Genomic DNA, 26,774 nt, shown 5'->3' with positions numbered 1-26,774 from the left:
CGTGTACATATAAACCTGCATATAATCTTCATATAATAACTGCGTAAACATGGTCATGCATAAACTATTTTTCTTTGACAGATGGATAAACACTTTAATGTCTCTTTATCCTCCAGTATGCCCCTGGCTGACTCTCTGTCACATTGTATTTTAATATGTTGTCTCCATTTACTCCCCCAGCTACAATATACACTGCATATTGTCTGTGCTTCTGTGTGTTTCTTTACACTGAGGGAAAATGACAGAAACATTCAAATAGGGATTTTCAGTCTTTTTCTCTTTGTTTCTCTCTTTGTCTGAATATCTTCTGCCCTCTGTATCACTCTCTGCTACCATAAATCTTATTAAAGCTCAGTGAGAGGGAAACAATCAGCATGCTATATGTGTGTGTGCTTGTGTCTGTGTGCGTGTGTGTGTGTGTGTGTCTATGGTGAAGAAAGCTAGCCAGGTGTAAATGGTGTCGCTGACATGCTGCTGGGCCATGTGTCACTGTGTTGTAATTGTGTGCAGTGAAGCGGAATACATATATTCAACACACACATGCACACACAAACACAGATTTGGGTTGACGTCATGGCTCCCAGGGCCGAGAGGGAATGACGACAACACATGTAGGCAAAGAGCTACCCCACTGTGTGTGTGTGTGCGTGTGTGTGTCTGTGTGTTAACAGGGTGGGTGAGGTTTCCTACTTAGTGCAGATGGAGCAACCATATGAGCAGCAAATTATGAAGGGACTGTTTACTGGGATGGAAGTAAGGCGCTCTGTTGTGGCTGCATAGACTGGTCTGCCACAGCTAGTTGCACATCTGGTTGCCATGACAACGGTCAATAAATTTACTGGTTCAGAAGACAAACAAACAAATAAGTATCTCGACTTCTAATTTGAGAATTTGGAGAGGTGTGATCGGTTCATTCCCTGTGTGTGTGTGTGTGTGTGTGTGTGTGTGTGTGTGTGTGTGTGTGTGTGTGTGTGTGCATGAAGACTTGCATTACTCGTGTTGTGGGGACACCTGTTTACACACTAACATTGAGGGGACTTACTGTCCTTATGGGGACAGTCCACAGTCCCCATAAGGCAAACAATTGGTTTATAGTTGGGCTAAAGATTAGGGTAAGGATTAGAGTTAGGTTTGGGGTTGGGCAAGTCATGGCTAAGATAAGTTACCAGTAAATAAATGTAAATCAATGTCATGTCCTGATGTGATGGAAACTGATCGACTAGTCTAACAATGAGAAAACACTCGGAAAGCAGTTGAGCACAATTTATTAATTGAAAAATAATAACGTGTTTATTAAGACCCCTTGGAAGCCATTAATCACAGTCTGAAATTGCCAACATGTATTTTAAATACCACTGAAATGTGTGGCACTTGCACTATGCAATATGAACATTACACATTAACCTACAAAACATGACAAGAACTCACTTAAATGCTTCACCTTCCAAAAAGGATCACAGTATCTGGAGGTAAATGACATTGTTCACTCAGAGCCGATGCTACACAGTGTGGCTAACGTTAGCAGTGCTAGCAGCAGCAGCAGCCTGCTCTGCTTGCAGATTAATGTCCATGTTAACAGGAACACGAACACACACACACACACACACACACACACACCAGAACACAAAGCACACACACACCGACATTCCCACTGCACACACACAGACATGGATAAAAGTTGATGCAAACTGTAAAATCGGATGTTCGGGGGTTCTGTAATGTGTGTGCGCTGGGAGTGTCTGTGAGTTCGTTCACACATCCTGAGGTTCAACTGCAATCTGTAAACAGTGTTTCTGGCTGAGTGAAGAAAAACAAGAAGCAAGGGGTGAAATGTTCAAGAGAGAGTAAGAGTATGTGTGTGTGTTTGTGTGTGTGTGTGTCTGACAGAACAAGTGAGCAAGAGAGCACTGAACTGCAGATGCCTTTCACTACAACGGCTGCTTCTGCAGAAAACTAAGACATATACAGTATCTGTGTGAACAACAGTGTGGATATTGTCGGCACAGAGCAAAACGCTCCACTAACTTCCACTTCTTAATAAGGAAAACACTGACTGTGATGCAGGACTCGGCTAATAGCGGGATATCACAGCGTAATATTGTTCAGCAACACGTCGACACGGCAAGCCACTTATTTTCCTCTAATTAACAACCTGACAATGAAATTCGTCGCACTGGTTACACTTCTCAGTGTGGCTATTTTCTGACATTACCACCCAACAATTAAATTAGCGCCTGCCCATCACAGCCAAAAGTGGAACGACAACTGAGTCCCTATTTAAAATAACTTGCTGTAGACTTAATGAGAAAGAATGAGCGACGCAGGCTGAATGGCCGCTGTCACCGCCAACATGCTAAGAACATAGAGAGCTCATTTAGAGCAGCATCAGGCCATTCTGCACGCTAATTACTTCCAATATATGACAAAGACCTGAGAGAGTGAGGGTGGGCTTTCAACCACCCCTCTGCATCGCCATGCTGAGCGATAAGGGCCTCGATAAGCAGCTAGAAACTATTAATTAGCTCGCATGGATTCATACTGTCCATGGGGTTTTGTTTATCCCGCTCATGTCATTCTTTCTATTTCATCACAGAGAGTCTGCATAATGGAAGTTTGTTTTATTTTCTATTCTGTTGTTTTCTTTTCAATGTCTTGCTCTGCCATGACAAAGAAGGAAATCACTCCTAAAAAGTTTAGATGAATTTAGGCTACTGTCTGATTAACAAGGCACAAATAAAAAGCCATCGCGGAAGCTTTCATCAGTGTTGAGGATATATTCATGAGTGAAATATGTACTGAACGCTGCACTAAAAAGCACATACTGAAAATTGATTTGCATGCAATTTGTGGCTGGCTTTTAAACATTTATCTAGCAACAAGACGGCTTTTAAAAAGCTGAATTGAAAGCCGATATGTGGATTGCAAATAAACTCCAGATCAGAGGTCACACCTCTACACAGCTAAAGGGTATCAAACATCCAGTTGAGGACTTTGCAAAGTGCGAAATTTACAAAGAAGTCATTAATACTAATTTTTCAATAAAATGTACTACCATTCCTGATTTGTCCACTGAGGGTCACATTGAGGGCACATTCACACAGAATCAGGCATTAACGCAATTAACTGCAGGGTTGTGTGGCAGTGTGGGGGTCGTCTCTTTGGACTCAGAACTTATCCACTGTGAAAATAAAATCATGAAATAAGGTTTTATTTCTCTGATTCTCCAGCTTTCATGCTAGCAGCGCTACCTCTCCCCAGGCAGTCTCTATCTCACCAGGCAAAAGCTACAAGCATAACAACAAACGTGTAACACCAAAATAAAATTTCAAAATAAAAGTCTCTGAACATAAATGTCTTGCTGGAAGGAATACATAAAATAATTCAAATAAAATGTTATTTGTGTGCCCCATTAGAGGGGCAGGCAAACAATGGTAGGAGGAATACAGATCATTGTTTGGTCCATGAACTCTGGTCATGGCAGAATGACATCAAGGTTGCATTTTCCAATCCTTGACTCTGTTTCAACCACTGCTTTTTTTTTTTTTTTCGGCATCCCTGTGGCCCTCACCGCCACAGCCTAAACCCTATACTGGATTCACTATTGTCGATCCCATGTGCAGTGTGTCAGCTTTTCCGAGAAAAATGACTTCTTCCAGTGTACTGACAGTAGACTGACTGAGTGTGGAAAAATTGAGACAGATTGTTGAAATTGTGCTTATTTTTCTCCGGCTGTTCATCGTCTGTTTTGTAAATGGATGGTTCACTGTGAATGTGAATGTTTTCAGAATAAACTTGCTCCTCTAAAAGAAAAGGAAAAATTTGGAGGTCTTGTTATTTGTCAGTTATCATGCAATGGTTTTACTTGAGGTCAAATTCAAATCTATGTGGCCCATGAACTAAAATGAGTTTGTCTGTTATATAGGAGCCACAGTTGTGGCTCCTATATAACAGAGAGGCCTAATGCAAACAAATCGGACGTGGCTATGAGAGATACTGGCTGACAATGTCCAGATCACAGCCACAGATAGCTCAGCATGCTGTCCATCCACATCAAAGAACTGCTGATCCTTACAAGGTCTGAGGTCCTGGAATAACCTGCATCAACAATCAGTGGGGTTGCTCCGCAGCCGGGGGACATATCAAAGCAAACCCGCATTGCTAACTGTGTCAATAATTACTCCGTGTCATAGGGAATAAAAAGCAAATAGTGCTGCACTTTACAGCTCTGGCCCACTCAGTTCTCTACTTTTCTGGCTAATATTTTTGTTTTTCTCTCTTTGGACTTACTGCCTCTAACCTATCTTGGTAGATCAATACTGGGTAAGCTGAGGTGAGGCGAGGCGAGTTTGAGTGGGAACGCTGTCAAAGACGAGTGGTTAGATGTGGGGGTTGACGGCACTTGGCTAATTCCTTTGCCTTTCACCTCTGTTTATGAAAAAAACACTACTCACTGAGCTCCTCAGACGCTCACGTAAGCATCTGCTGAGTCCGCAGACACGAAACGAGACAGGCTACCCTGACTGGGGTGAGGATGCAGGGTTCAGCTGTGCAATTTAAAAGCTCTGTGTACTTTCAAAGGGCAACAAACTTTTCTGTTGATAAAGTCAAGGCTGCCCTCTGCACCCTCCTCGTTTTCCCCCCGCCAACCTCCACAAATAGCGGGCTAACAAGCTGCTCTCTGTTAAAAGCTGGACATGACAACTCTTCTGTGAAATCCTAATCCTGGAGAGGCAACTTTACAGTGTACCTTTGATATCTTGATGCGAGACATTCTCAGCCAGTCCCCCCGCCCCACCCGGCTAAAAGATGAGGTAGATATTTTGCCTCTGTTGTGTGAAATCTATGATGTGAAATGATTTAATTAAGATAGGCCGAGGAGTCATAATTAATTCTGCCTCTCTCCAAGTCAGGCTTACTGTCAAGAACACAGGGAAAGGCTCAGGCAGAATAAATTACAGGAGAACTGTGTGCGTGTTTGTGTGCGTGTGTTTCCCCCCTTTATCTGAAGGGCTAATGGGTGTGGAGCGCTTAGTTACTGTATTTTCCCAGAGCTGACAGAGAGTTGTGTCAATTCTTTAGGAAGAGGTAGTGTTCTCAAAGTGTAAGTGAGCCCGCTGGCACTTTTTTTTCAGGCATCCCACCGTCTTAGATCAAATCACATTTCAGTCCAGGAGTTTATTTTGTCTGTCAGTGAGGAGCATCCTCTGGGGAGCGCTGTCAGTGACAGATGCGAAATTGAAGGAATCGCAGCGAATGAGCCCCTGCCAGGCAGGTTGTGCTGGAGACGGCTACAGTCACAGAAGACCTCTGAACTGTCTACAGGCCTGCTTCTCCATTATACTTGCTTTCTCTAGAGTCTCTGCCCTATTTTAGATCTTGTTTGGACAGTGTTTAGTCACATAAGGCTGTAACAGGATGAAATGAAGGATACCTCCAGGGAGTCATGTACATCTGATTTTCCTCTCAGCCTGAAGACCTTGAGACAGAATCTGAGAAGGGAATCTATTCTTTGCCATTGTTCAGTTACAACTACATTTGGCATACATCTCGTGACATAAATACCTGGTTAAGTAATTAAAGGTTTACTTTCGTATTTTCCAACTTACTGTAGAGACAGATCTTTATTTAAAGAGTTTGACCCAAAACAGCGATTTATTGCTCTCACCAAACTAACCAGATTCCCTTTACAAAACACTGTTATCATCATCTTCATTTAAAATACAACTCACCAAAAACATCTTGGCTTGTCCTCCCACTGCTCCAACAATAATCGCTCTGGTTTGGTCAAAATGAACTCTTAATTCAGTGTTAGATGGGAAAAGTATCAGGAGGGGAGCGAGAGGGAGGTCAGAGAAGCAGCAGGGAGAAATGGAATATTTCACAACTAATGCGGTGAATAAAGGGTTTATTTCGAGCAATAAACCAGAGATGATAATTGGAACAGTTGTTTCTTTCAAGTTTGAACGATAATGACGATGACGGTGTCGAAATGACAAAAGGAGTCTGGTTAGAGTGGCGAGAGCAGTAACAGCTGTTTCTGGTTAAACAAAACATATATTTTTATTTTGAGAAAAAAGGCCTACCACTGCAATGATCCTTTCAAAAAATGTTGTCAGACACTACCATATAAAAATCTGTGGCAACAACAAGCACTTTTAGTGGACCTACTTTGACAGCTGACCAGAGGGATTATGTTGTAGCTCAGTTTTGCTTCTGTTGTGTGCAGCGCTCTCCCTCAGTACTGCACCAATTTAAAAAATTGTTGTCCCAATTAGTCACTTACACAAAAAAAACATGGTAAAATAGGGTCCAGGTTGAAAAATACCAAAGTAACCTTTATAAAATTCAGCTTTATTAAATTTAATTAAATTTCCCAAAAGTCACTTACAGAGAAGTGTCTAATATTACTATTGCCTCCTTCCTCTGTCCCTCACCAGTGGACAAACTGTGACAACTGGGGGCCAAGAGCCTCATTCATAAAGCATTTCTGGGAGTCAACCCCCTTGGCAAAGTCCAATACTAATCCCCGAAGCTGCAAATTCTCTGAGCCTTCTAGCTTTGACCAAACACGCAACAACTGTCTTATTATCAGGAGACGACAGGCAATAATGAGTGTGGCCTGAGCCGAGCAACTGCTGCTTTGAGCTTTCAAAGAAAGAGCCTAATTAAAGGCTGCTTTGTGACTTTTGTCACATTTTTTGACTGGTGATTATAGGCTATTCATTGGGGAGTGTTCGTCAGCTATTTGCGGGTGGCGCACACCATAAATATCATCTAAGGGCTTTGCTTATGTTGTGCCGAACCTGCATTTTCCCCCAGCGAGTCCCAAGATCCTCTCACTCTAATTTGCAGAACAAATTCCTTTACGTTGTGCAGAATCTCCTCGTGCTAATAAGGACGTCTCATCAACAGCAGTTCAGAGACAAATTAGGCTGTTTAAAAATGCAGACTCCTTGGTATCTTGTCTGTGATTTCCTGTAATGAAGTACCGTGGAGCAGAGCGTCCTTGGCACTGAGGACAAGTTCAGTAGAACAAGCCCTGCACTCTTTGGAGCAGATTTGACTAATAGCAGAGCTATATTAGCCTTCCGCTGGTTTAGAGCATCTACTAAATTGCCCCTCCACTACTATACTAAAACCATGCGTCTCCAAAAAAGTGGCCTACTGTCTTATTTGGGCCAACTCTAATTGTCTCACTAATCTCTCCAGCATTAAATGACCCGGAGAAACTGCGTCCCAACGGGCAGGCTTACCCCGCTGATTGGAGACTTTGCCTTTTGTTTTGCTTGGCATATTAAAACAGCATAGGCCGCTGATGGAAAGCCTACAGAACTATTGGAAATGTAATTAAGGGCTAGCAGCAGCTTTTAAACGGTTGACTAGTGCAGAAACAAACTGTGCCCCTCAGACAGCACAAACTTTAATACATGGGAAATGAGTGGCTCAATCGATAAGCAGGGCGTCTTTTGTAGGGGAAAATTCAATGGAAGACAGAAATGGGCTGCTTCACTGCCTGCATACTGTTTCTCATTTTCCCAGCGGAGAGCCAAATTTTATGGCAATATTTGCTTCAAAAACAGACAAATAGAGACCTCTTTGTGCGATATAATCATTTGTCAAGTCAATTTCATCTTTCATTAAAATAAAAACAAATAGCTTGCTGTAAACTGCGCCGGCTGCAATTGAATCTCCAGTGTTTTGTGATATAAGGCACAAAGGGACAATAGACATCTCGCACACTCCTCAGGTGTTGAGGTGAGGCCGAGTTGCGAAACACTCCAATCAGGCACAATTATTTGTTGAAGCCAAACGCCACAGCTGTTTCACATTGACAGTGAGCAGTCTATTGTCCCGACTCTGCCAGACAATCGCATTCATCATAAACCACCTCTAATTTGATACATTTTTTAAGCTGACATCTTTCACAAACTGCTTTTCCACACAGGCTTGACTACGGGGCGAGTGAATGAGCAATTATCAGAAACAGATTCAGCAAGCCCCCACTGTGGCCTTTTGTCCCTGGCATCAGCTGGCCGGCTGGGATCATTAGAAACATTTTCTCCCCGTCTTTCTCTTCATCCGAACCTCTGGCTTTGTAGCATGCACACAAGCGGGAAGATACAACACCTTCAGAACTAGTAGGAGTCCATCCCTGGCTGTCTGTCAGCGCAGTAAAAAAACACATACAACACCAAAGTCTATCAAACACTGTCTCACTGTGCTGCTTCTGATAAATATTCATGATAGCAGCTTGAAAACCAGCTGTTTTCCTCCAATTAAAGCTTGCCGAGATCCACCATTTTCGAAATAAATTGTTGCTTTTTTAATTAACAGCTCATGTTGCTGGGCCAGGAAACAACTGAAACAATGCAGAGCCCGTAGCAAAGATTTATATGAGTGGGATGGCATGAGAACATGTGGATAACAAGGCGAGTGTGACTACAAACAACCAGCAGTAGGCCTGGGCAGTTATCTGTCTTTTCATGCCCTCATAAGTTCCTGACATTTTACCAGGGTAAATAATATTATGACAGTATTTGTGTGAAACTTGTGTAAATCGGCTAAACTCAACTCTTGTTTAAACTAATGTAGGCAAAGCTGATCATTATTAATCACCATTTTCCTTTGACATCACGTTCAGGGTGGGAAGCTCAAATGTCGTTCTCCTGTGTTTCGGTTGTAAGTCATTTAACGGTAGAGAATCTGACAAATCGTTATAATGCCAATGCTTCCTGATTGATCATCAACTGAAAAGACAATGGCTAGTGAAAATCCAGCCATATTTAAGCGACAACAACATTTGATAATGCATTAGCTACTATAACACAACAGCTAATGTTAGTGCGCAAACATCTCCCAGCTAACGTTACTGGCATCATTTCGGTTACACAAACACACACTGCTGAATTTTCCAGTGAGTGACTGAACCAGAACATTTCTGAGGTCAGGTCAAGAGACAGCAAAAGAGTTAACATTAATGTTTGCATACATTACAAGCTTGATCATAACCAGTGTGTTTTACTTGGCGTTATAAATAAATGTGTCCAAGATGTGTGTTCGTATTTCAGAATTAATCAGCACCTTATTTACTGTAACAGTAACATACTAAGAAATGACTGAATGCTAACATTAGCTACGGTAGCTAATGGGTTATGAAATATGTTATTTTATCTTGACATATGGCCCCACCAGGTTTTCCACTATCACTGTCTGTCAGTTGATTGTCATTTTGGAAGCAAAGAAATGATAACATTTTGTCAGAATCCCTACCTTTATGCAATTTCTAACCTGAAACACAGCAGTATGACATTTGAGCCACCCACCCTCACTGTGATATCAGAGGAAAATGGCTGCCGTGTGAATATGGTGAATAGTGACACTAATTCCACAATTCGGTAACAACAATTTCAAAGTTTTTCTTTAGTCTTGAGAAGCTGCAGGGTTTATTTTCTGACAAATTGAAACCTAAACTGTACATTTATTGCCAGAGTGACAACTTCACTGCTCACCTTTTCCTCTGCTGAGCCGCTGCCACTCACTCACTCGCTCAACTGAAGTTACGCACTTACTATGCTACACTACTCTGATCATTGTGACTATGCATTTTTCTTTTTAATAATTAGTCCAGTACTTTTATACCCAAGCCATCATTGTCCACCAAGAGACACTGACCTCTGGTGGCATGTGCAGTGCACAACAATACATCACCTCAATACAACATCTCTGTACCAGTCTAAAAGAAAGACAAGCATCTGTATTTTTAACAACGTTGAAAATCATACTGTTGGGATTTCTTACTACCCTGGTATACTGTAATACCTTTATACCATCCAAGCTCACCTAGCAGCCTCAAATAATGTAGAATACCCAGGGAAAGGGTGGTTATTATCCTATTAGGCCCTATCATAAGGATGTGAATGCTGCTGTGGTAACCGATATTGAACATCAGCCCAACTAGCCGTGCGGAGCAGATCAAATCAAGTCATCAAAAGATCCTTCTCACATCAAAGCTCTGAGCAGACCTGGCCACGTGCCTGCCATACCAACAGTGGTGAGACAAAAAAGCAGAGCAGCCAAATCTGACACAGTGCACAGACGGCTGCCCACTTCAAAGGCAGGGATCCGCCGTCCAAGGTCATTATTTGCAGGTACACCCCCCAAAACAGCAGTGGTCAACGAAGGCAAGCGGAGAGAAACCACAGAGGACTTACCATCAGGAGGCTGAGCCGGTGTGAAGTGAGGAGGTTTGTCTGAAAGAGATAAAAGAGAAAGAGAGAGAAATAGGTTTTTAGTTTTGGGGAGATTCACAGACTTCCCAGGGGTAAAGGCCAAGTAATTGAGTTGCTACAAAAAAAAGAGACATTCTGACTACAGGCTTGGCCTCTCTAACACATTCTAATGCAGCGACAGGGCCCCTGCAGGAACCCAGCTGAGCTAATCGACAGGAGTACATTTCAGTGATACCATCATTGTTTTGTCATTCATTGTTTCTGTGGTCTTCTCATCCCAAACCACACTGCATGACTTTTGATATTATAAGAGCACATGAGAATTGAGAGCACAGAGGATCTGTCTTTGTTTTGGGTTGAAAGGTGCGAGATTAGATTTGAAATTTCACATCAACAGTGATGACATACAGTACAACAGTGAGAACTTACTCAGCCCTCATCCCTCAGCAACCACCTGCAGAATACATCAGATTGTTTTCCCTTAATAAATCAAATGACATCATGCTACTTGCCAGGTCAACACCCAGCAGACGGTGACATAAGGCTTGTCAGTTTGTGGGAACCATAAAACAAAACCTGTGGTGTCAAATGACTGAGTGTGGAGTGATACTCAGGGGAAAAATCTCATGAAACCTGAGTCCTTCATGTAGAAAATGGTTCTCTTGGCCAAGCTATGTAAATGAATCAATAACAGTTTATGTAAGAGGTGCATAAAGGACATGTGCTTTGTTTTTACATTCTTTAGCTGGGAAATAGAGGATATCTTTTTCTTTTTTAATGTTGCTGAATCTGATGATTATTTTTCAGTTACATGACTGATTGCTTTTTGCAATTTTCCAGACCCTTAGGGGAAGTTTCAAAATTTCTTATACTGTCAAACAAACAGACTGAAAACAAAGAATATTTAATTTACAATATAAAGAGGAGAAAAGAAAATTTTCACATTTGGGGTTTGGGTTTTGTTTGACAAACAATTGATTGCCCTTTCAAATTGTGGTAAATTCATTTTCTGTTGATTGACTTTCAGCCCTGAATACAAAACATCATCTGCCTCTTAGTCAGCTTGGCAATGAGTACACAAGCCAGTATACAAATCAGGTAAGAAAACAAAAGTCTTACAGAATTGAATTTTGTATTAATTGCACCTTTTTCTTCCTAAAAAAAAACCCACCATCATCATCATCATGCCAGAGTCCTATTTTTCATTAGTCTGACCTGCTGATGCCGATCATGGCCAATTCCGATTTTTAGTCTTTCTAACTTAAATTGACACCATTCACAAACATTTTTGCAAATTTTCTTTTCAAATTTAATTGGATGTTCATAATAAAACACTGACCATTAAATAACGTTTACATTTTCTCCAAAAGTGCTCCAGGTACTTTCAAGCCTTATCATATATACATTATGACCTAGAGGAAGCGTGATCCCACGTGATCTCGCAGGACGTGATTTCACGAGAATGGCACGATGCAACAGTTCACTGGAGTAAAACTTATCAGTCTGTCTTTCAGTCTACTTTTCGGTTGTTTATTCTTCAGTCAGAACTGGAGGTAAGAATTTAACTGTCAGTCTGTGAACAGTAGTCTGCTACTGACTAACGTTAGCCTGAAGAGCAAGAAACTTTACTGCTGTTCGTCAACACCATCATCTGCTCTGTCTCCTTGTAGACTGTCTGTCTCCTCTTTATCCTGTTCATGTAATCTATTGCTAATGCTGACTTCATGCAATGTATGAGTGTGTATGGCTGTAACAGTACTATCTGAGTCATTGCGTGCATAACATGACCAACATGCGGAGCACGTGTGTGAATTTTAACATGCAGAATCAGATGTGTGACGCCGGTCACCGGTCAGGCCCGGTCATGCTGAAAACTGGCCGGTTCCGGTCTGTTGCCAGTCAATTGCTGAATCCCTAGTAAGCATTAGTACTGAATTACAGGGATTGTTTTGGTGTCTGTGGACTCTCATTGATTGCCAGGGAACCAAATGGACTGCCTCTTCAAAACACAGTGTTTTTCTAAAGCCATCATGATACCAGCCCGTCCTCACAAGAAAAATAGACATATAGGTCATCATGCAAGCAGACTACGCACAAGACTTACATAACATAACATTTCTTTTAACCCTAATCATGATCTTTTCCTAATCCTAACCAAGCAGTCCAACTGTTTCACAGCATTAACCATGTATGTATCATCACGTGACTGAAGATACAGTAGGCTCCAACAGGCTTATGATACACGTACGCTTAACGTTAGATACATGTACAAATATGGACAGAGCATTGCGTTTGTATTTTTGCACGTTTTCTGAACTCTTACAGAGGTGGACAAAATGGAGCAGTACCATCAGAGGTAAGTGTAGCAGAGTTGCCAACACTTCAGGTAAGAGATGACCACAGTACACGATGGAAAAAATGTGGAGATGTATTCAATGGCCGCACAGACCAACGCTGTTTACACTGCCTCTAGTTTCGTCTCTTTCTCAAGTTGTAGATTATTACAACCTGCACCAGAGTCACCGTGTTTGTTGGTGTCAAATTTTTGACTCTTTCCTTCTTTCTGAGGTAATGTTTGACTCTGAGCAGCGCCCTCTAGTGGATATGTTGCTTAACATGCTAATGTCAAGGATGCATGGAAGTATGTGGGCAGTAATAGTTACATCATTTATCCATTTTCTTTCGTAAAAGGGATATTAATGAGCTTTTAGAAGTCATTCTAGGAGTCACCGGCAATCAACCTACTCTGTCCTTTAGATGTAAAGACATGCTGCTTGATAAACTGGTCACAGTGTACCAGGGCTGTGGAGTACCAAGCACAACCAACAACAAAACCACCATCTCCACTCTGGCAGTCAAGTCAGCTGTCTGACTCACTAAGCAGAGCCCCGGTGAGTTGTCAGAGCTGCCTGTGCTGAACAAACACAGCAACACACACATTCAGAAAGGCTGTGCAGCCACCCAGCCATCTCTCCGATGTCTCGGCACTGTGAGGGATAATGAGGAAGATAAAACACATCACATCAATTACCCCGCTAACACATTTTTCCGGGGCCCCGTCAACCACCGCGCAGAAGCCTTTCTCAGGACTTGTGCGATACCCGTCGGCGTCCCAAGACACAGCTGAGTTTTAAATTTGGGCTCACTTAAAATTGCTTGTCAACAGCCGAGGCTTCGAGAGAGAGAGTGTGTGTGAGTGTGTGAGAGAGAGAAAAAAAATGAGGAGAGGGGAGAGGCGAGGCTGGTGCTAGAGGTGAATAATGAAGTGTCTGCTGAAGCTGTTTCCCAGTCAGTCATGACGGTAACTGATTTCCATCTGGGGGGGATTTCAAGAAAACATATAAAACGAGGGGAACAGAAATTGGCATGAGGAAAATACAGAAGTTCTGCTAAGAGCATAAAGGAGAACATACAATCAGACACACGGGGTACACTCCCCACATTCATAAGCATGTCTGAGCACACACAAACAAACTCACATGCACAGATATAGGTGTATTATCGCACAAGGAGAATCAGAAAGAGCCAGACAGAGAAGGTGGCGTGCAAAGTGAGCTGAGATGCCAGCAGCAGCTAAACGACTTCTTCACATTTCCATAATGAAAGGACAAGATAAGGTCTTTCCATAAGCATATCAAGCATCCACATCTCCCTGTGCAGCTGGCGAGGTCTGCGTGGATTCACGTGCTTGTGTGAATGTCACAACATGGCCATCATTCACCCTATATCTCTAGCAAATCAATAAGTGTCTCACTGTGACATTTAGCCATGTGCAGGAAGATGAGTGTGTGTATGTATCTCTGTGTGTGTGTCACCTTCCCCTCTGATGTTGCTGATGTATCGTCGTGCAGAATGATAAAGTGAATGTGTGTGGGCTCTGCTGGCAGGCAGTAGGTTTTTTTTTTTTTTTTGGGAGGGGTTGCACACTGTGTGTTCACCCCATATGTTGACAATAGAAATTGTGAATCCGAGGTTGCATGACTCCTCTAACACCCCCCCCCCTCCCATCTCACACACACACGCATCACTACTACCAGCACTATCACTATCCCATCCAGCTGTCCTTGTGGCCACATGGCGAGGGCTCTTGGCAGCATAATAGAGCCCCCTTTCACTTCATCAATTTCTCCAGCGCACATTTTTTCTTTTCACTCAGTCATCTGAGGGGCGAAGATTGGCCCGCTTTAACTGGGTTTGTATTAAATCTAATAGAATCTGCCGGGCTGAAATTGATTCAGCAACACGGCGAGGTTACAAATGAAGCGCCCTCCTCCTGGTCACCCACATTCACCAATTACAATGAGGAGGAGAGCCTGACAAAGATGACAGAAAAACACAGACAGCGTTTGAGGGAGAGGTGAAACTGATGTGACAGCGCCCTTCAGGCTGTAGGGACTTTGCCTTGTACATGGCTGATAGGTCAACAGACTGATAAGCAAAAGTTGGAGCAAAAGTGTTGACATGGGACAACAACCCTGGTCAAAGTTTATTAACAGAGACCGTCTCTCTCAAACACCACTTAAATCTGAATTTGACAGCATGAAAATGACTGCTAAGATAGCTTTTGTTTGCAACTTGTTTACTTAGTTATTATATGGTTCTACATGTGGGGCAGCAACTAACTAACTATTTTAATAATTGATTAATCTGTTGATCATTTTAATCAGTTAGTTCTTTGGGCCATAAAATGTCAGTAAACAGTGAAAAGTGTTGATCACTGTTTTCCAAAGCCCAAGATGATGTCCTCAAATATCAAATACTTTGTCCACAATCCAAATATTTTCAGTTTACAGTCATTGTGGACTAAAGAAACTAGAATATGTTCACATTTAAGGTTGAGCTGAATTCAGGCATGTTTTCGGAACATTGACAACTAATCCCTCTGTCTTAGTGATTATGTGACACGAGTCTGTAGAGAGAAATCTCACCTTTAACAGACTAAACTGGCAAAGCGCACAGAAATAGAGTTGTGAGAGAGTGAGGAGAATGAATAAGTCAGTGTTAACACAGAAAGGCAAATGGTAAAGGGGAACAGCTGGAGGTGAGCTGTCGGTGAAAAAAGAAAAGGTAGCACGTTGTGCTCAAGTGACTGGTGAATGTCTATTGGCCCTTTAAGGCAAAACCTGTCATGGGTAGGGGCTAAGTATCTCAATACTGAGAAAAGGCACCATTTGAAATGAGAATGTTTTTGTGAAGAAAGTCAATGCATTGGTGCTTATAATACAAATGTTCAAAGCAGTTACCTCTCTTGTCAAAAGTGCTCTCAGAAAATTCTTAGACCCAAGAATCTACTGTGATGTCCACCATCAAAACTGCCACAAATAACAAAGACACACAAACATTATGCCTCCGCCATTAACGGGCTCAATAAGGATTGCCCCCTTGCCTGGGGCAAGTAAAATGCCATGTTGGACAAGTAAATCTGGCAACTCACTTGCAAGTAGTAAAACAGACTTTCAGTCTCTCAAATGTGGAGATTGTCTGCTTTTCTTTGCTTGTTATCATATTAAACTAAATATCTTTGGGGTTAGACATTTAAAGACATCACGTTGGACTTAAAAGTAGAATGGACATGTTTCACTGCTTTCTGACATTCTTAGACACTGCAGCCCTAGATTAAACATGACAATTAACTTTAGTCTTTTATTTAATAATGACTAATTCAACAGTTTGTACAGATGCAAGTAAAATTGACTTAAGGCAAGTAGATTTCTGACCCAAGAGCACAAAAAACTCTGCTGAATTGGAGCACCATTTGAAATGAAAGTGTTTTTGTACAGAAACTCACTGCATTAGCACCTGTATTAGCAAATTTCTGTTAACAGAAGACAAACTCAAGCAATTACCATTCTTGTCAGAGCTGTTCTCAGAAAACTACAATCTACTGTGATGCCCACCATCAAAACTGCCTCCAGTAACTAAGGCGCACAAACATAATGTCTCTGCCTCTTAATGAGCAAATGTGCTTTCCACATACAGTGAGAAAAGTACGATGCAGTGGCAGCTGATGACGGGAGGAGGGGCTGGGGCTTTCCAGGCCAAAAGACAAATTTTCATCCTCTGAAGGCATTTAATCGCCATTTAATACTTCATACCGCAGTTCAAAGTAAATGCCAAGTCTTTGGAGGGAAGATATGAAGCAATTTTGCAAGCCTGCAGACACAGAATCAGGAAAAGGGGGTCTGTGACTTTAGCTGTCCTGATGTCCCTACTTCAAGTGCAGATAAGGCTGTCACGAGATGTAAAACGAGCCTGGTTTTGGGGGGTATTTGTTTTTAAAAGGGTATGCAAAAGCTGTAGAATGTGCAATGCAAAATAATTTCTTTCCAACTAAATTCTGTCTCAAAATCCACGCCAATATTTTGAATCAGGTTTTATAGTACACATTCTCTTGCCAAACAGTGACCCATACATTTAGGTGCTATGAAAGTAAAGAAGTAAAGTTGTATGTTTTTTGTTGAACCAACGTACAGTTGTTGAGGAACAGGAGCACGGCGAAGCCCAGCGTAGACGTGGCCAGCAGGATCAGACAGATGTTGCATGGGATCATGAAGTAGCGCACGACCAGGGACACCTTATGCTGGTATCTGCGGTCCTGCTCCTGTGGCGGCGGCGAAGGATAGTGGCACCCGCTCATGCTCCACTCCAACGACCCCCTCCCCTCCAGAGTGGAGGAGATGATGGGACGCGGAGGGCGACGAGGGGTGCCCAAGGACCCGTTGGAAAAAATGATGGCGGTGGGGTGAGGGCAGAGGATGGAGATGAAGATAAAACAAAAAGCGAGAAAGGATGCGTAATGGTTGGTGTTTCAGCTGTGGTTCCAGCTGTGCACCGTGGCGGGGACCCGGTGACTGTTTCTGTCAGAGAATCGCGGCAGCAAGCTTTCAGTGGTTTCCAAGCAACACATTTTTAGAGATAATAACATCCATTTGGAGAAAGAGGACGGACACAGGGGACAGAGATGCTGGACTCCTACTGCCCCCCACCTGTCCACACGACCTCCATTCTGCTGCACCCGCTAGGAAAAAGACAAACTAATGGGCTTTCAATGTGCAAGTATGTGTGTGTGTGTGTTGTGAAGTGGTTTATACTTACAGTGCAAACATGTGTGTGGATTTAAGTGGGTGGTGATAATGTGTTTGCAAATGTGTGTCGATGCGCTTTTAGAATGAATGTGTGTGAAATACACCTAATCCAGAAATATGAGTGTCGGGATGTGTTGGATTGTCAAATATCCACACGGAAAACTTCCCAGCCGACAGTAAATCCACAAAAGGAATCCTCTCCTTTCTTCCCGGTGACCCCGACTGGTAATTAGATGGCCATGAAAGGGCTCTTCCTTGTCAAAAGCCTTTAAAAACCAAGCCAAGGTCTGCTGCTCTCCAACAACATGTGTCACAAGTATTCTCCTATGAGGTGACAGCCGAGCATCTTTTTTAGCCTCCCTGTTGGGGCACCGAGGGATCGCTGCTCTCCTGAGCAATGATTTACCCGGCGTGCCTCTAACTCAACACAACTGCTTCTTTGTATCCACTGGACTGTCTCCTTTGGCTGGAGCTTGTGTCACAGCGAAGAGATATATGACCACAGCGTGTAAGATCCGTCCAAACCTGACACCGTCACCGGAGCAACTTGTATCTGCCGTGGCGTGATTAGCGGGATGGCTCGAAAGCAGCTGGCCGTCCCTTGCTAAACCATATGCTCCTGGGTTCACGGAGAAGGTTTGTTGTTCCTGCTCATCCCTCCTGCGTGCCTGCCACTCCTCTTCGGTTCAATAACCTTTATGCCCCGTCCAGTCTCATGGAGTGGGTAAAGCAGCTGGCCCCCACCCCAATTGGTGCGCCGCTCGGGCTAAAAGCGGGTCAGAAGAAGAAGTGGCGGAAAGGGGGGAAAAGTTGTAGAGGAGGACGATCACAATCCCTTCTCAACCTGTCAGTGCCGAGCTGTCTTCTACCCCGAGAGGCTACAGATGAGCAGCAAAACACAGAGACACTCTAAATGAATGCACTCATCGAAAGAAGAGGAGAAAAACCTGCATGTGATCAGAAATCAAGCAAGAAGCTCAGGGTGAAGATTTGTTGAGCTTTCTTCCCTCGTGTCAGCACCCCGACAGAGAATCCCAACCAAATAATGAGAGGAAAAGGTTTTCATTGCGTCCTGATCCTTGTAAGACTGAGGTTGATTTAGCTTCTTCTATTTTTTCTTTTCAGCAAAGAACTTGTCCAGTCTTTTCTTTCTTGTCTCTCTTTTGCACGCTTCCTCAAGCATCCAGTCCCCTTTTTCACTGGGTTGTCTTAGTCCAGAGGCGCTCCCGGTGTCCTGGCCGGCGAGGATTTACGCACCAGCGTCTCCTCTGTGGGGATCCAACATTCACTGGCAGCCAAAACAACAAATTAGGCTCCGGGTATTCATAGCGCGCTTAATCCCCAGGCAGCAGGTAGTGGTCCCAGTGTCAGCGCACTCAGCCAGCTGAAGCAGGGTTGGAGTGAGTCAATGAGAGAAGTCACCGGACAGACACAGTAATACAGAAGAGAGAGGGGGGAAGTGAACGGGAATGAGCAGGAGCGCTGGCCAAAGGAAAAGCAGCTCCTGACATTTCTCTTTTTTTTCTCTCTTTTGGAGAAAACAGCAGCGGCGTGTCGCTGGTTTCCCAAACACTCTCCTCCTGAGCGCTCCTCTCTCAGCCCTCAGCCAGCGGAACGGATGAGCGCATAATGAGAGACCCAGCGAGATAGTGCGCGAGAGAGACGGGAGAGGGGTGGGGGGAGTGGTTGAGGGGCCGTCTTTAACAAAGGCAGAGGGGAGGAGGGGTTGGAGTTGGGAAAAAAAAAGAAAACGAGCAAGAATAAAGGCTTTGGGGAATAGTACTCGAGTCCTGTCAGAGTGTGTGTGTGTGTGGGGGGGGGGTGGCGGGGGGGCAGCAGCAACAGTGCAGCAACAAAACAAAAGAGGGCCACGGTCTTGGGAGATGTCAACCAACTCCTCCATTTGTTTATAGCCTAATCAAAAGAAAGTCTCTTCCACAAGAGCTGGAGAATTTCCACAAAGATTTAATGAGGCAAACTGAGAGAAAATAGGCCTGCGGAGGGAGGGAGGGAGGGAGGGAGGAAAACTTAAACACATTAAAGTCAATCAGATATTGAGTCTCTCCAAACAGTATAACCCACTTGTTTTTGACCGATATGCAGTCCGGAAACAAGCCTGAGAAACTTCACATGCGTTCCACACTAACAAGCCAATATTCAATTAATTAACATTCCCATTTGGAGCTTTTATTTCTGACTCACTTTCATGACAACTAGGAGTAGGTTTCCTTTTCCCGTGTGTTAAATAATATGGCGAAATATGAATATTCAGCAACTCTGGCAAATGATCTGACGCGGAATCGTTTCCATCTACTTCATAGCATGTCATTTAATGCCCTTTTTAAAAGCTACGCATTATTGCCCTTCTAATGCGATAATGAGGTCGGAACGGAGGGGCGGTTACGCTTTGTTTTAGCAAGACCCCGCATCAATATCTACTTTGAACAAACTCGATGGCAGCAGGCAGCAGATGCAAGGCGGTATCTATCATCAATTATTTATGTTTTTTTTTCACTCTCTCTATCTGTGTCTCCATCTCCATCTCTGCCGTTCAAACCCCCCACTCTATCTGTGCTTTACACAAGGGTGTGCACAAGCACACACACACTGGCACTGATGCATCCACAGAGGAATTGCATGAATGCACACACAATTGCCTTTTCTGTCTGACAGAAACGAGCACACACACACAGCAAAATGGCTCCTTCTGTCTTTTTTTTTTTTGTCTCTATCAGTTTTCAGCCTACAACTTGGACACACACTCATACTACAGTACACTCACACACACACACACACACACACACACACACAGGTAGGTGGTGATCCTGCTTCCCGCCTCAAAAGTCATTTATCTCTTTGGACAGGGTGTTCATTCCCAAGCCAAAGCTGAGCTCTGTGGGGGAGACTCTAATACAAGGGGTGCCAGGTTTTTTAGACTGCCTGCTGAGGGTCAAGAGTTCAACCCCCCTCATCAGCAGCAACACCACCGACCCAGAGGTGCCTCTCCCCTCTGCTCTTTCCAGACCCAGACAGTCCACATCGGCTCTCACATTGCATAACAAAACCCGATTGATGGACTGACTGAAAAGAAAAAGGAAACAGCTGCTGTCTCATTTGTCTCCCTTTTGACTTTTATACATAACTGTGTCTTTATCGTCATGTTATTGTCTTGACAAGAGGGAATGTGAGGTGCAACAAGGGGTTAAAACAATTAAACCACACAGAAGTGCATAACACAGCCACATCACAACTTGCGACCATGACTGAAGTGCTCAATTCTCCCAGCAGAGGGTGCTGTGGAGTCAGGCCGGCACTCTGCTCTGCTGCCACGACCCAAATAAGATCTTCCGTCGACATCAAAGCTCAGCTGCTTTTGATCCATTTTTAATGCCACAAGTATCGCACAAGGTTAACATCTCCCTCTGAAGGCTTTGAAATGGCAATTTCCATTAAGGAGCCAAAAGGGCTGCTCTCTTGTTTAATGGTCTAGCAGGAGGAAAACTTGGAATGTGTGTGTGCATATGCACATGTGTGTGTTATTCCTTATGCAGAGGGTGAGAAAATTTGTCAAGTTCAATGCCTGATCGACAGTGATGCTTCAATCAAGGTGCATATGAGTGTGTGTGTGTGTGTGTGTGTGTGTGTGTGTGTGTGTGCACAGCCCAGCGTACATCCCGGTCTTCTGGCCGGTCGGCGCTGATCTAATTGATCTAAGAGAAAATAGTTGTTGCCTTTGTTGAATGACAATTTCTCCTCCAAAAGGCCAGAAGGATTACCATGTAAAAATGAGACAGATTTACTTTAAAAAGCACAGCCGACATCAAGGAAAGACGGACAAATTTTCCTTCTTTGCATCATTCTTTATGTTCTTGTCTTCTCTTTATCATCTTTATATATTTCACGTACAAGCTACATTCCAGCTGCACTGACCCAGGGTCAAGGCTGAGTCAGATATATGGTTATTATTTTCACAGTTATACAATGATACATGGTATCCAGACAGAACTGTTTTATATCTAAAAGCACTTTGTCGATGTGGGGTCAGAGGTCTGACATAAAGAGCAGGAGATGTGAAGGAGATGTGTCTGTGTATTTTCTACCAGCTAACCAGCTAAATGTACGAGTTTTCTAAAGATTTAGACTCAAAAATGTACAAACTAACTGATTTATTAAGGCTGGGCTGCACTAACTAGGATTCATTTCCAAACTCAATTAAAAGATAGTTTAACTTTAAGTCTAATTATCTTGCACGAAAACTCTGCCTCAGTAATAACTAACACTTGAGGAGGTTTAACTTTAAAATAGTTGTATTTTTTTTAGATGGATTAAGCAAAACAATTCTTTGCTGAGCTATCATGACTAGGCTAACTAGGTTTGCTAGCTGTTTAGCTAGCAACCAATATAAGCTTTTTCTTACTTTTTAGCCAGCTAATAAACAATATAATCTGCTCCTTTACATTATAGCTAGCTAGCAAATAATATAACTTTTTTTGTTTCATTTTCTGGCTAGTTAGCAAACATAGAATTTTCTTTTTTAATGAGCTAGTGAACAATAAAAACAAAACAAAATTAAGTTGTTTTTTTAATTAGCTAGCTAGCAAAAAATGTTAAGGAATATAAAGCAGCTGGAAGTTAACAGTTTTTCCCCTCTCTAATACTTACTAGGTATCAACAGCACTCAAATTACTTATTTATTTATTTATTTATCTATTTTAATTTGGGTAAGCAGGCATCTCCATATTGATTAAATCGTTAAATTTTGGTTCACATCAATCACAAGATCTGTATTTGGTGATTTTAAACCTAGTTTTTCTAAACTCTGATTAGAGCTAATCTTAGATTACATTATTTTTTCTTGGTGCAACCCAGTTTAGGTGATTTTAAACAGAAAATACAGTGTCTGGCCAAGCAAAACCCAGTCAACATCTGCAGAAGCTTCTCCTACAGGCAGCAATCAAAGGACTAAATACCAAATTTGCATTAACAACATTTTAAGTGCGGTGCTGATTCACTGAGAATAACTTGTCAGAGATGGTAAAGGTGATGAAGCCCCCAAGGGATGAATTTCTCAGAAAACTGCCTTTTTTCTGGCTCAGAACTGATAAAATAAGAAAAGTCCCAAACACTAGAAGCTAGAAAAGTCATTCAAGCTGTTTTGATGACCTTTAATGCTTAGTTTGACTTTGAATATAGTGCTTGTTCATGCTCACTAATACAAAACTAGTTCCCCTGTTGAATCTTTCATCAAGTAATCTGTTTGGGGAAAAACTATGTGTAAAGATCTATCGCTAAATGCAACAACAACAGCTTTGTACATTAGAGTGTGTGAAAAAAAATCTGTTGATGAATACACCAACACCCCATTAGAGTGGGACTCTGTCCATTTTTCAAAGCAGGAGCTATCAAAAGCGAAGCTGTTGCCTTCACTAATGGCATTAGAGATCATCCTTTCCTGCTGTCCATTGTAAATGAGGGTTTTAATGATGTTGATGAAAAGAATAAAGTCTGTTAAAATTTAGAACGGATTTGGTAATTGCCTGCACTAAAGCCCGTCTACTGGCCCACTCAACTATTCATGTGCGCTTCATTTCCAAGATAATTCACTGCAATATTTGTCATGTTGTGTTTTATTTTATTTTGGTGCCTGTGTACGTATAGATAATGAGAAATCTGCAGCATTTTTTTTTCAGCCAATGGCGTCTTGAGGCTCAATCAGCAGCTATTGTTATTTCCTAGTATGTATTTGCACAGCACTGCTGGCAGTGGAGCAACACTTCTTATAAATCTATCTAATTCCACAGCGAACTATGTATTCAAGTCCACAAATTCCACTTTCAGGGACATTAGGTCGACATCAGAAGGCCATGTTGAATTCTTCATGTGCATCGAGCCGTGCAGCGGGCTGGTGGAGGGGAGCCCAGACTCCTCACCCAGTGGGCTACGGCGGTGAGATGCTAGCAGGTGGGCCAATTGTCTTGCTACGGTATTAACTCCAATCATCATAAGTCAGACTTCGCTGCAGCATCCAACAGATTCCCAGACTTCCCAGTCATCAGGACCGAGCAGCACTCATCTAGCAGCGACGGGACCGCGGCCCCTCGCAGCTGTGCACGGCTAAAGGCATTAACCTCCTCTGAACTGGGACTCGAGAAAAAAGAGTGGGAGGTACAAGGATGGATGATGATGAGGGACGAATACAAGATGCTGCTCTGACTAGTGTTATCATGACAACCATGCATCAACACCACAACAAAAAGATGGAAAAAAATATTTAATTTTGGAAATGTTCAACATCTGTTTCACAATCTGAAAGCTAAAATTACATCTCAACTCCAGACAGAAGCTATAACTGAAAGACAGATTAACAGAAAAAAAAAATCATTAATGTCTTAGAAAGGCCACCACAAGCCTCCAAAACATTGATTCTCCAAAAAACTCCACTGAATGGATGAAAACCATGGATAATAGCATGAGCCATATGTCAAGTGCCTGTGCCACACCCCTCTTTGAGTGAAACAAGCACTATAAAAGCATACACTCGGTGTGTGTCTGTGTCAAACACTTAATCACAGGTTAGTTAAAGAGGTTTCTTAGTAAATGACAAGGCTCTTAGTGATGGTGTAGCTTAAGTTTTTACTGTGAAGAAATATGACTATACCACAGCACACTTGTTTTTAGAATGGAGTCTGGTTCAAGAATACTAAAACAGCAAAGTAAAGTGTCTTAACAAGATAAAAAGGGACAGATGTCTGAAATACATTGCCTGAAGATACAATAAGGTAGTTGTATATTTCAAGTTCATCCACTTTGATGAAGGCAGACTGAAAGGACGAATATTTCTTTAATTTTTTTTCAATGTAACGATTGTTGATCAGCAAAGACTCACATGACTCACCAGAGGATTTGGGCTCCTAATAGCTAACCAGGCATGCAGTTTTCTTATTTTGTGCTCAGAATTTCTATTGACCACCAGTCAAATAAGGGGCAGCATCTGTTTTCACTCAAAAAGGGGTGTCGGCATGACGCAGGGTACCCTGCTGGGTTGTTCTCATCTCATCTATCCTTGTGTTTTGATGATGAAGGTGAAGACCACTGTCTAACCAGGCTTTCAAACTAAACACTTGGGTAAGAGATCTATGATTATGGGTAAGGATTTTCCAACTCTGGAAAGTTATCACATCACAGCGTTTTGCCGCATGATGTTGCATTGCATTGCAGCAAAAGCTGAGGCCAGTTCAAACTTTGTTGCCAGATGCTCTTGAGTTTCTGCTTGAGCACAAGTCATCGAAGTGATTGAGGATCTGTCTGGACCGTCTGTCTGAACACACCGCCTAACACATCATTCCAAAATCGCCAGTAAGTGCTGAGTTCTGGTGACAGAGAAGGCAATAGCACATGAATCACACTGTTTTCATACACATCCAAGCATTCAGAGAGCTCTTGTGTTCTGTATGGAAGTATCTGCATTCGTTATGTTTCTCCACACATTTATTTGGGGGATTCCTTTACTTTACCATTAGTTTGTGTAAGCAGATCATAACAGTTAACTGGAGGACTTGAACAGACGTGGATGTGATCTCATTCTTGACAACAACGGTCTTCATTGAAATCACAAGTCACCTAAACTGGTTGTGAAAACTGATGCCAGCAGTCAACTATTACATTTTTTGACAGCCTTTGATAGTTTATGATTCCTCATTGAAATGTTATCCTTATGCATTTTCATTAGCTTTTGTCTGTTTTATGCCGTTATTGTGATGCACGCTGACTGACAGAGGAAAAAATGAAGCTCAATTTGAAGAATCTCAGTCGACTGAGGGGTCTCCAGATATCAAAGACCAGGATACTCCAAAAACCCAATTATAATAAACATACTAGTGCACGTGCAAAGGCAGTCAAAGATGTAGACTTCATATGTGTAAAGTCTGTAGCTCTAATGCACAGACTACAGAAGTTAAAAAGATGTAAATGATGCCAGCGGTCGATTATTGCACTTTTTGATAGTAAAAGACACAAACTGCATGCAAACACGTCTGCTAAATCTGTTACAAATTTCTGTACTTAATGACTCCTCCTATCATATTTTAGTTTGCACATTTAGTTAATAAAGTTGGGGTTAAAAGTGACCAAGTAAAAAGTCTGCCCTCATGACAACACTATTTCTGACTCAGTGGGTGATGGTACTATTGTGCAGCGTTGATGTAAGTGTGAATGAGAGAGTTCCCACTCTGGGTGGGCTCCACACGATGTGACTCACAATGTGACACATCGCCCAGTATCTGGTGTCAGCTTTGGTACACAGTGACGCTGTAAGCAGCAAAACACAGCCCACAGCTGAACATGAATGTACACTCTGGTCATCTGGCATTTAGGTACCATGTGGGCATTAGATATTGGCCGCAAGCCTGATCTGTGTATGCTGACTTTGTTTAGAGCCCAGCTGATGCTGTTTAGCCGTCCGCAGAGGAGTCTCCAGTCAATACGATCCACCTGTCCACACTCAACACTTCTGGCTACATTAGCCTCTTCCACCCACTCCATCCCACGCTGCCATGACCTGCTTTTTCAGCCTACTCTAAGCCAGCTCTTAGCCCGGGGCCTCATCCAGGACCTGTCCACTGCTGGACATTCAGCTCCCGCTCATATGGTGAGGATGATATTCCTCGCCGCGGGGCTCATCTGGAGCCAAAAGACGGCAATCCTAGCCTGAGGGCTGATGTTCTCAGGCCTGCTGCCCATTGACCCTCCTTCCCCTTCCACCGGTCTTCTAAATGAAGAGGAGCTCATTCAGGAAGGAGTAACTCATTATTAGCCAGCTCTGATTTTCTAGCCAGCCCCTCCTGCACATCAACACCCACAACAATAATGATTACAGGATGTAATATCCTCCCCGCTCCGCTGGCTCGCCCTGTTTATTCAGGTCTTCAGCACCAACATTTTCCCTTAATAGCCGTGTAGGAAATTATTCCAATGGACGGGAACAGACAGGGAAATAATGACAGAAAGAAATGGCAAAAAAAGGAGAGTGACAGAGAAAGAAAAGGTGGGAAGAGGAGAAAGAGAGCAACCTGGGAGCTTGGCGGCTGTGTGCAGAGCTAGTGGAGAGTGACACTTCTCCATGTGGCTGGCATATGGAGCCAATTGTGGCAGCAGCACACGAAGGCTGGGAGCAGGGAATCAGAGGAGGAGTGGCTGGCTCTGACAGACTTTACACAGGAAAGGCAAGGCTGATAGAGCTGAAGAATGATACAGATGTCAGTCTCTGGCCAAGTCAGCCATCTGTCACGGGGAGCTGGCCAAGTCACACTGGCCCCGTCATGTGGCGAAAAAGCGGCGGGAGACTTGTGATGACCAGTCATTATGAGCTGGGAGCTGTCCTTTCAACATGGCCAATTACCAACAGCAGCTAACCTTGCATTGGTGTGGACAGAGGACAGACAGACAGACAAGTAGAGCTAGG

The 26,774-nt window shown here is 42.9% G+C and overlaps 1 protein-coding gene across 11 annotated transcripts in view; it reads right to left on the bottom strand.

The window, feature by feature from the left end:
- Positions 1 to 26,774, bottom strand: part of agrn (agrin) — a 348,754-nt gene that overhangs the window by 210,205 nt on the left and 111,775 nt on the right. For 8 of the 11 annotated variants that reach the window (XM_084721694.1, XM_084721698.1, XM_084721695.1 and 5 more), the window contains one exon: positions 10,212 to 10,250. In XM_084721694.1, the coding sequence (XP_084577820.1) occupies positions 10,212 to 10,250 (39 nt within the window). Of the gene's footprint in view, positions 1 to 10,211; positions 10,251 to 16,700; positions 18,934 to 26,774 lie in introns of those variants that run through there. The other 3 variants (XM_084721702.1, XM_084721703.1, XM_084721704.1) reach the window with 2 other exon arrangements.

This window comes from Lutjanus erythropterus, chromosome 6 (assembly GCF_056507025.1).
Source record: "Lutjanus erythropterus isolate fLutEry1 chromosome 6, fLutEry1.hap2, whole genome shotgun sequence".
Classification (NCBI taxonomy): Eukaryota; Metazoa; Chordata; class Actinopteri; order Lutjaniformes; family Lutjanidae; genus Lutjanus; species Lutjanus erythropterus.
This window is presented reverse-complemented; position numbering and strand designations above follow the sequence as displayed.